Raw genomic sequence first — 8,481 nt, 5'->3', positions numbered from 1 at the left:
CGGGCGGGCTGGGCGGCTTGGGGTGGCGGGGCCGGAAGGCGCGTGTGGAAGGCGCAGCTGCTTTCGGACCACCACCATTGACTCCATATGGGAAGCAGGGCAGCCTAAAAACTGTGCATGTTCTTGCCAAACCTGGGCCGCAGGCAGCGCGCGTGCGCACCTGCAGGCGTGGGTGGCTGCGGCCGCCGTCGTCACGCGCGCCGCCAAGGCCTGGCTCTTCCGCCGCGCGGTGGCACGCATGCTGGAGGAGACGCGCGCCTCCGCCGGTGCGGCGGTGACGCTGCAGTCCGCGTGGCGGGGGCGCGCGGCGCGGGCCGGGCTGGCGCGAGCGCTGGAGAGGCGTCAGGCGGCGGCGGCGTGCATCCAGGTATGATGCTGCAGCCGTGGGCCTGTGGAGGACGTGTGAGACATGGCAGGGGCCCCGCTCTGGCCGCGGGGTGCTGTGCGGTCCAGCTGGGCGCCGCCGCTGCTGCTGCCACAGCAGCGGCGGAGGCGAAGGAAAAGACCTCCCAGCCACAACCACAGTGATGACTCTTCCTAAACCCCAAACACCCGCTGCGCACAACATCGTGCAGCGCAACTGGCGCGCCGCGCGCATCGGCGGCCGGCGCGCCCGTGCGGCGGCGTCCATCCAGGCGGGCTGGAGGGGCCACCGCGCCAGGCGGACGGCGGACGCCATGCGCAGGTGCGCCCGCAGGGACGGCTGTGGTAGCTGTCGCTGTATATATAATACGATGCAGCCCCGCTGCGCTAAGAGCCGCCTTTGCTTTGCCTGTGTTTGCTGGCATCGAGGTCAATCGAGGCAGCACACTGCTGATTCCTCAGCCAGCTGAATGCGCCACTGCAAATTCACATATGTTGCCGCCGTCTCGCAGGGAGGCGGCGCGCCGCGCGCGCGCCGCGACGGCCGCCCAGGCCATCCGGCGCGGCGCCGCCGCGCGCCGCGACTTCGCGCGTGCCCGCGCAGCCGCGCTGTGCGTGCAGTCACTCGCACGCGGGGCGCTGGCGGCGCGGGACCTCCGGGCGCGGCGGGAGGCAGAGGCGGCGCGGCGGCGGGCGGCGGCGGCGCTGGCCATACAGAGCGCCTGGAGGGGCCACCAGCAGAGGGAGAGGTGCGCGGCCGCTAAACTCCAGTATGCTGTTTCACCTCTCCTTGGGGTTTGGAGGCGGCTGCTGGGACTGCTTGCACAAACGATGACATGGGCTTCCACTTGCCACAAATTCGCTGCCGTTTGCCAGCATCAACACACATTTTTTTATCCCTGAGCTGCTGTCAACACATTGACCACCCCGCCCCCTTCCCGCCGCGGCCGCAGGTTCCTCGCCGACCGCGGCGCCATCATCCGCGCCCAGGCCCTCGCGCGCGCCGCCCTCGCGCGCCGCGCCCTTGCCGCGCGCCACGCCGCCGCGGCGCGCATCCAGGCGGCGTGGCGGGGCCACGCGGTGCGGCAGGTGCTGCGTGCCAGCGCGGGCTTCGCAACCTGGCTGCAGGCCTGCTACAGATGCAGCCGCCTGCGCGTCCGCTTCCTGCGGCTGCGCGCCGCCGCGGTCACGGCGCAGTCCGCGCGCCGCGGCGCGGTCGAGCGGCGCGCGCACCTCAAGAGGCGCGCGGCGGCGGTGGCGCTGCAGGCGGGGTGGCGCGGGTGCGCGGCGCGGCGGTCCTTTGGGAGGGTGCGCGGCGCGGCCGTCGCCATCCAGGCGGGCTGGCGGCGCCACGCGGCCCAGGTGCAGCTGCAGGAGGCGCGTGCCGCGGCGGTTGCGCTGCAGGCCGGGTGGCGCATGTTTGCCGCGTCGAGGGCACTGTCGGAGCAGCGGCAAGCGGCGCTCAGGCTGCAGGGCGCGTGGCGGTGCAGGGACGCGGCGCAGCAGCTGGCGCGGCACAGGGCGGCGGCCAGGGTGCAGGCGCAGTGGCGTGGGCACCAGGCGCGCGCAGCGCTCGTGGAAGCGCGCGGGGCTGCGACCTGCATTCAGGCCGGCTGGCGGCGGCGCGCGCAGCGCAGCAGCTACAACAATTCGCGGCAGGCGGCGGTGGCGCTGCAGGCCGCCGCGCGGGGCAAACAGGCACGCGTGTGGCTGCAGCAGCGGCAGGCGGCGGCCGCGGCGCTGCAGCGCGCATGGCGCTGCCGCGAGGCTCAGCGCCTGTTCGCGCGCCACCGGGCGGCGGCGCTTATACAGGCACACGCCAGGGGCGTCTCGTTGCGGCGGCGCCTGGCGATGCTGGCGGCAACTGCGACGCGGCTGCAGGCGGCGTGGCGCGGGCACGCAGTGCGGCGCGAGTACCAGCAGCAGCGGTCCGCCGTGGTGGCGCTGCAGGCTCACGCGCGCGGCTGGCTCGTGCGGCGGGCGGTGGCGCGCCAGTCCGCCGCGGCCACCGCCATCCAGGCAGGCTGGCGGCGCCATGCAGCGCAGCAGCAGCTGGCCAAGGCGCACCACGCGGTTGTCGCGCTGCAGGCGGCGTGGCGGATGTTCTCGGCCTCCCAGGCTCTGGCGCGGCAGCGACGGGCGGCGCACACGCTGCAGTGCGCCTGGCGCTGCCGCCAGGCCACCCGGATGCTGCAGCGGCACCAGGCGGCGGCAGCAGTGCAGGCGCACTGGCGCGGGTACGTCGCGCGGCGCGCGTTTGCGTCGGCACGTGCGGCCGCCACCGCCATCCAGGCGGGCTGGCGGCGGCACGCGGCGGAGGCGCACCTGCGGCAGGCGCGGACCGCGGCGGTGGCGCTGCAGGCCGGGTGGCGCATGTTTGCTACGTCAAGGGCGCTGGCGGAGCAGCGCCGCGCGGCGCTCACGCTGCAGCGCGCTTGGCGCTGCCAGGCAGCCTCCATGACGTTCGCGCAGCACAAGGCGGCAGCGGCAATACAGGCTGTCTGGCGCGGCCGCGTCGCACGGGTGCAGCTGCAGCAGCAGCGCGCCGCCGCGACCAACATTCAGGCCTGCTGGCGGCGGCACGTGGCGCTAGGCCATTACTTCGGTCTGCAGCGCGCCGCGGTTGCGCTACAGGCGGCCGTGCGCGGCAAGCGGGCGCGTGCGGAACACCAGCAACAGCTGGCGTCGGCGGCGGCGCTGCAGCGCGCGTGGCGCTGCCGCGAGGCGCGGCGCCTGTTGGAGCGCCACCAGGCGGCGGCGCGCATCCAGGCGCACGCAAGGGGGTGGTCCGTGCGGCGGCGGCTGACGATGCTGGCCGCAACGGCGACGCGGCTGCAGGCGGCGTGGCGCGGGTACGCCGCGCGGCGCGAGTACCGGCAGCAGTGGGCGGCGGCGGTGGCGCTGCAGGCGCACACGCGCGGCTGGCTCGTGCGGCGGGCGGTCGCGCGCCAGGCGGCGGCGGCGGTTGTTCTGCAGGCGGCAGCGAGGGGCCGCAGGCAGCGGGCCCTGCTTGCGCAGCAGAGGGCGGCGGCCACCCGCATCCAGGCGGCGTGGCGGGGCCACGAGGCGCGCGGTGCCTACCAGCGGCAGCGCGGCGCGGCGGTGCAAATCCAGGCGTGCGCCCGCATGCTGCCTGTCCGCGCCCGGTTGGTGCAGCTGCGGGCGGCGGCGGTCGTTCTGCAGGCGGCGGCGCGCGGCCGCCAGGCGCGCGTGCTCGCGGAGCGTGCGCGCGCGGCGGTGGAGCTGCAGCGGCGATGGCGCGGCGCGGCGGCGCGGCTGGGGCTGGCGCGGGAGCGGCAGGCGGCGCTGGTGCTGCAGTGCGCGGGGCGCGGGCTGCTGGCGAGGCGCAACGCGCAGGTGGGTGGGCGCACACAAACGGGACCCTTGTCACACTGCTAACGAGCCAAGTCGCCCAGTTCCACGGCATCCCTTTGAAATTCTGAGCCCTTGCAGCCGTTAAACGCTGCGCCGCTACCCCACCAATCTGTGCGGTCGCCGTGGCTGCACGCCGTCAAACTTGCACGGTGTGCCCATGATTTCCCCCTTTACACCTTGGTTTTTCTACACTCCCACATCCCCTCATCCCCCTCCCCTGCCCCTTCCCCCATCCAAAATTCCACCCTCCTCACCGCCCAAAAACGCATCCTCATCTCCACCCGCTTGAATCACAGGCCGTGCGGGACTATCTGCGCAGCGCCAGCGAGTTTCAGGTGGGGACCATTTCTGCATCCCAGGATTGAGGCATGGGCCAGATAGTAAGGGGGGCGGGGTTCATGCAAGACCAACACCATCACGGCGACGCACACAGGCCGCAGAGCAGAAACACAAGAGCCTGTGCGCGGACCGCGGCTCTCGTGCCGCGACTCATCGGGACATGCCCCATGGGCCCACACCGGATTGACACCCGCACCGCCATCCCCTGCAAGCGTTGTCACAAGGCGCCAGCAACCTCACCCCTCCAGCAGACTGGCCCGTGCCGCCAGCGACCTCCAGTGACCTCAAGCAGCCCCCACCACCATCTATTTAAATCCTAAACCCTAAACCGACCCAATCGATCCCATGTCACCCCCCCCCCCAAAAAAAATCCAGGCCATGCTCATGGAGCTCCACAACCGCACAACAGCCGCCACCACGATCCAGTCAGCGTGGCGCGCGCGCGTGGAGCGCCACGCGTTCGCGCCGGCCTGGGACTCGCACCAGCGCGCCAAGCGCGAGGCCGCGGCCGCGGCGGCGATCCAGCTGGTGGGTGGGGAGGCGCTGTGGATGTCACGGGGCGGGGTCTGCCTGAGCTGCCTTGCAGCAATGGGATGCCTCGAAATGAGAAGCGGTTCAGGAAGCAGATGTCCACCGCATTTCTCTACGTTCAAGATGTTGATGTCAGGCACCTTGATATTGCCTGCGCCAAGCCTGTGGAGCCCTTCAAACCTGAATTTGCAACCTCGCATGCGTCATGATCGCAGGCCTGGCGGGCGCGGCGCTTCCGGTCGATGGTGGCCGCCCGCGTCGCTGCGCGCGCCACGATCTCGCGCCACGTCCCCGCCCTCCGCGCCCGCCTCGCGCTGCTGCGCGCGCGCCGCGCGGCGGTAGCACTGCAGCACGCGTGGCGGCAGCAGGCCCTCCGTCACGCGCGCGCGGCGCTCGCGCTGCAGTGCGCCGCGCGCGGCTGGCTCGCGCGCCGCGCGGCTCGGCGCGTCGTCGGCGCGGCCGTCCGCATCCAGGCGGCGTGGCGCGGCCACCGCGTGCGGCGCGGCGCGGGGCGCAGCGGGCGGGAGGCTCGGAGGCGGCTGGAGGCCGCGGCGGCGGCGGCGGAGGGGGCGCCGCACAGGCGCATCGGCGCGCGCGCGAGGGAGGCGCTCAAGGTCCTGCTGGCCAGCAAGTCGTGCGCGCAGGTGCGCGCGGGCGGGCCCAGGGGACCCACCGGCCGCGAGCCAGTTTGCTCCAGGGCTGGGGGCTTGGTTAATACAGGATTTTATTGGTGTCGGCGTCTGGAGCAAGGGTGACCTCGCCTTGCAACTTCACAAGCCTAGCCATTTTTCAGACAGCACTGCCTCCTTTTGCACAAGCAATCTTTGTCTCAACACAAACAAGTGATTACCGTTCTAAAGTTGCATTGTTGATTCGAATCCTCCACCACACAACGCCCACTTGACAACCTGGGACTGCCCTACCGCCAGGTCATCACCGCCGTGGCGGCCATGGAGTTCAGCACCCGCTACAGCAAAGAGTGCTGCACCCTCATCGCCGAGAGCGGCGGCGTCGCCGCGCTGCTGCAGTTCATGCGCGGCTGCAACCGGTCAAAGCCGCACGCGGAGATGCTGCGGCTGGCGCTGGCGGTGCTGCACAACTGTGCGCGGTGGCGGGAGCTGGCGCCGCCGGTGCTGGCGGCGCCGGAGTGCGTGGCGGTGCTGAGCGAGAGGATGCAGATGTTCAGGGACATGGAGGTGGGTGGGGCTGTGTGTTGTATGTGGAAGGGTGTGAGTGTGGGTCCACAGAATGTGTGTATGTATGTGTGTGTGTGTGTGTGTGTGCCGGGGCGGGCTAAGGCAGGCGAAGCTGGGGCGGCAGGTCCACAGATAGCAGCGCTCTTCCACGGGCCTGGCTGAACGCCAGCCACAAGCCCCAGCCCAGGCCCCGGCGCGCGTAGTCACCCGCTCTAGGGATCCCTAGCCAGCCTGCTAGGATGCAGCCAATGCCTCATATCTTGAGACCTCGAAGCAAACAAGCCAACATGGCCCCCCCCCTTCCCCCCAAGGACATCTTCCTGCTGGTGGTGGGCCTGCTGGCTCGCCTGGCCTCCACCGACGCCGGCGCCCTCGCGGTCGCGGCCGACGCGGGGCCGGCGTTCCTGCGGCAGTGGGAGGGCGTGGCTGCCATCATAGCGCGCAAGCTGGACATGGAGCGAAAGTACATCGCGCGGCTCGAGGGTGGGTTGGGATGGGATGGGGTGCGAAGGGAGACGGGCCGGGGATAGACGGATGAGGGGTGAATGAACCGCAGAGCGGGACCCGTCTGCGGCGACTGCGTGCGTGCGCGTGGCAGCGGGTCGGGGTGTCGACCGTTTTGGCGGCATCCAAGAGAGGTCGCTCAAACTTTGTTCAGAAGGCGAGGGAAAGAGCCGGATTGCTTGGCAAGCGGGGTGCTGGTCAACTGTAATCAAGAGCACCCTTGTTCCTGAAATGGAGCTCCCCGCTTCACCAGTCTGCGGCCCCACGCTGACCATCATACCACCGCCTCGTCCTGCCCCGCAACCCTCCTCTTTGCCCTCGCCTGCAGGCCAGAAGGGCAGCGACGCGTCCGCCCGCGAGGCGACCCGCAAGATGGTCGCGGCCGCCAAGCAGCTCGAGGCGCTGCAGCAGCTGGTGCGGCGTGTGACGGACGCGGGGGAGCGCGGCGGCATTACCATGGTGCACCAGCAGCCCACAGCGGGCGGCGGCGGCGGCGGCGGCGGCGGCGGCGGCGGGGAGTTTGGATTTGGAGAGCTGCCGCCGCTGGACGCTATGGCGCACCCGGAGGCACACGCAGGCGGGGGCGGCGGCGGGGCCGGCCACGGCGGCGGGGGCGGCGGGGCGGCGTCGGCTTGGAAGCCGAAGAATACAATCGTGCGGGGCGTGTTCAGGGACATGGGGGCAGCCGCGGCGGCGGCGGCGGCGGCAGCGGCGGCGCAGCAGCAGCAGCAGCAGGCGGCGGCGGGCGACAAGGCGGGGCAGCAGGACCAGCAGCCGCGCCGGCGGGTGTAAGGCTGCAGTTGGTGGGGGCGTTGCTGCGCTGTGGAGGCCGCAAGGCTGTGGTGCGTTGACGTTGGTGGTGCACCCCGCCGCTGGGCGTGCGTGTGCATGATACTCTAGATTCACATACCGCTTGTCCTGTAATAACACTTGAGCCCTCGTTCGTGGGCCACAGGCGCAAGGATCATGTGAGTAGTGCACAGCTCGCTCGAGGTGGCACGGTTGTTGGGGTGACAACCGATCTCCGCTCGTGTCTGTGGGTGCGAGCTCGGCCCTTGCGGTGTGCACAGGCGCAGGGGCGGTGGGCGGCGCCGCCCTCGCTGCGGGAGCCCTGTTGCGCAAGCGGCGGCCCCTCAGGCCAGCTGCGGGACCCGGCAGGCGCCGCGCCCCCCGCACGATCACCTGCGGGGGCGGAGCCAGGAGCCCTGCCAGGGGCCGCGCGCGCGGCGGCCTGGGGACGCGTGGCGCTGGCGCGCCTCACTCCTCGCAGCTGGGGCTGTATAATTGTCTCAGGAAAGCAAAGATCTCAACGCCCGTTGGTTTGTCCTGACAGGAAAATTGCAGGGGGCCATCAGCACCCAAAACTTGTCCAAAATACAGCACCAAGCTTGTCCATCATCTGGTGCGGCAGGCTGGGGATGGCCCGTCTGCTAAAGGATGTTGCCAACAGCATGCATTAAGTGGTTACCTGAGCCCTGGCAGCCTGAAAGTGGTGGATGAGCTGTGCGGCGCTTCCTACCGTACGCAGACGAGGTTGTGACGCACGAGGGATGGGAGGGGGCTGAGGTCGCAGCAGGATGCCAAACAGTCGCGGTTTGGAACCTGAATGCAGCCTTAACACGGAATTGGTACATACTTTCGGCCACCAAGAGAACGCAGGCCGAGAGGCTGACCCCGACGCATGCTTCGATCTCGACGCCCTTGAAGCATTGGCAGCGCCTTGCGCGTGTGAAGCATCGAAATCCGTGATCCCGACAGATTCCCGCTCAACGTGACCAAGGCAGTCTGCAGCGATGCGTGACGTGCTGGCGCCCGCTGCAACACGGCGTAGCGATTGCAGCATCGCCGCGGACCAGGGGGCGACCGAGGATGCGGAAGGGCCCTCCCCCATGCGGCCCAGCGCTGGCAGATTGTGGCCCTTGCTGCATGGCGCAGGGCTGAACAAGGACAGCCCTGGCAGCGGGCAACCTGCTGCCGCGCACCAGACGCGACGCTCACGCGCGGCGCCGTGGCGCAGCGGCGCACGCGTGGCGGCCGCAGCGGCCCCGAGGGCGGCGCCGCGGCGTGGCGGCAGCAGCCCCTTGGCTCTTGGGACACCAGCGGCTACGGGAGCGGCGGTGGTGGTGACTGTGACAGCAGCGCTGACGATTACTGCACAGAGGACGAGCACGGC

The 8,481-nt window shown here is 70.9% G+C and overlaps 1 protein-coding gene across 1 annotated transcript; it reads left to right on the top strand.

Moving 5' to 3' along the window:
- Positions 1-527: 527 nt before the first annotated feature.
- On the top strand, positions 528-7,100 carry MNEG_11242 (putative Abnormal spindle-like microcephaly-associated protein like protein; the record flags this gene model as incomplete). The annotated part of the gene is made up of 9 exons (XM_014040286.1): positions 528-685; positions 876-1,112; positions 1,317-3,720; positions 4,035-4,073; positions 4,453-4,605; positions 4,824-5,252; positions 5,538-5,804; positions 6,116-6,287; positions 6,637-7,100. 9 exons carry the CDS (start codon positions 528-530, stop codon positions 7,098-7,100), a joined length of 4,323 nt encoding a protein of 1,440 aa, XP_013895740.1.
- Between the last annotated feature and the right edge of the window lie 1,381 nt (positions 7,101-8,481).

Source organism: Monoraphidium neglectum (genome assembly GCF_000611645.1).
Source record: "Monoraphidium neglectum strain SAG 48.87 unplaced genomic scaffold scaffold02654, whole genome shotgun sequence".
Lineage (NCBI taxonomy): Eukaryota > Viridiplantae > Chlorophyta > Chlorophyceae > Sphaeropleales > Selenastraceae > Monoraphidium > Monoraphidium neglectum.
The sequence above is the reverse complement of the archived record's forward strand: the minus strand, read 5'-3'. Positions and strand labels throughout refer to the sequence as shown.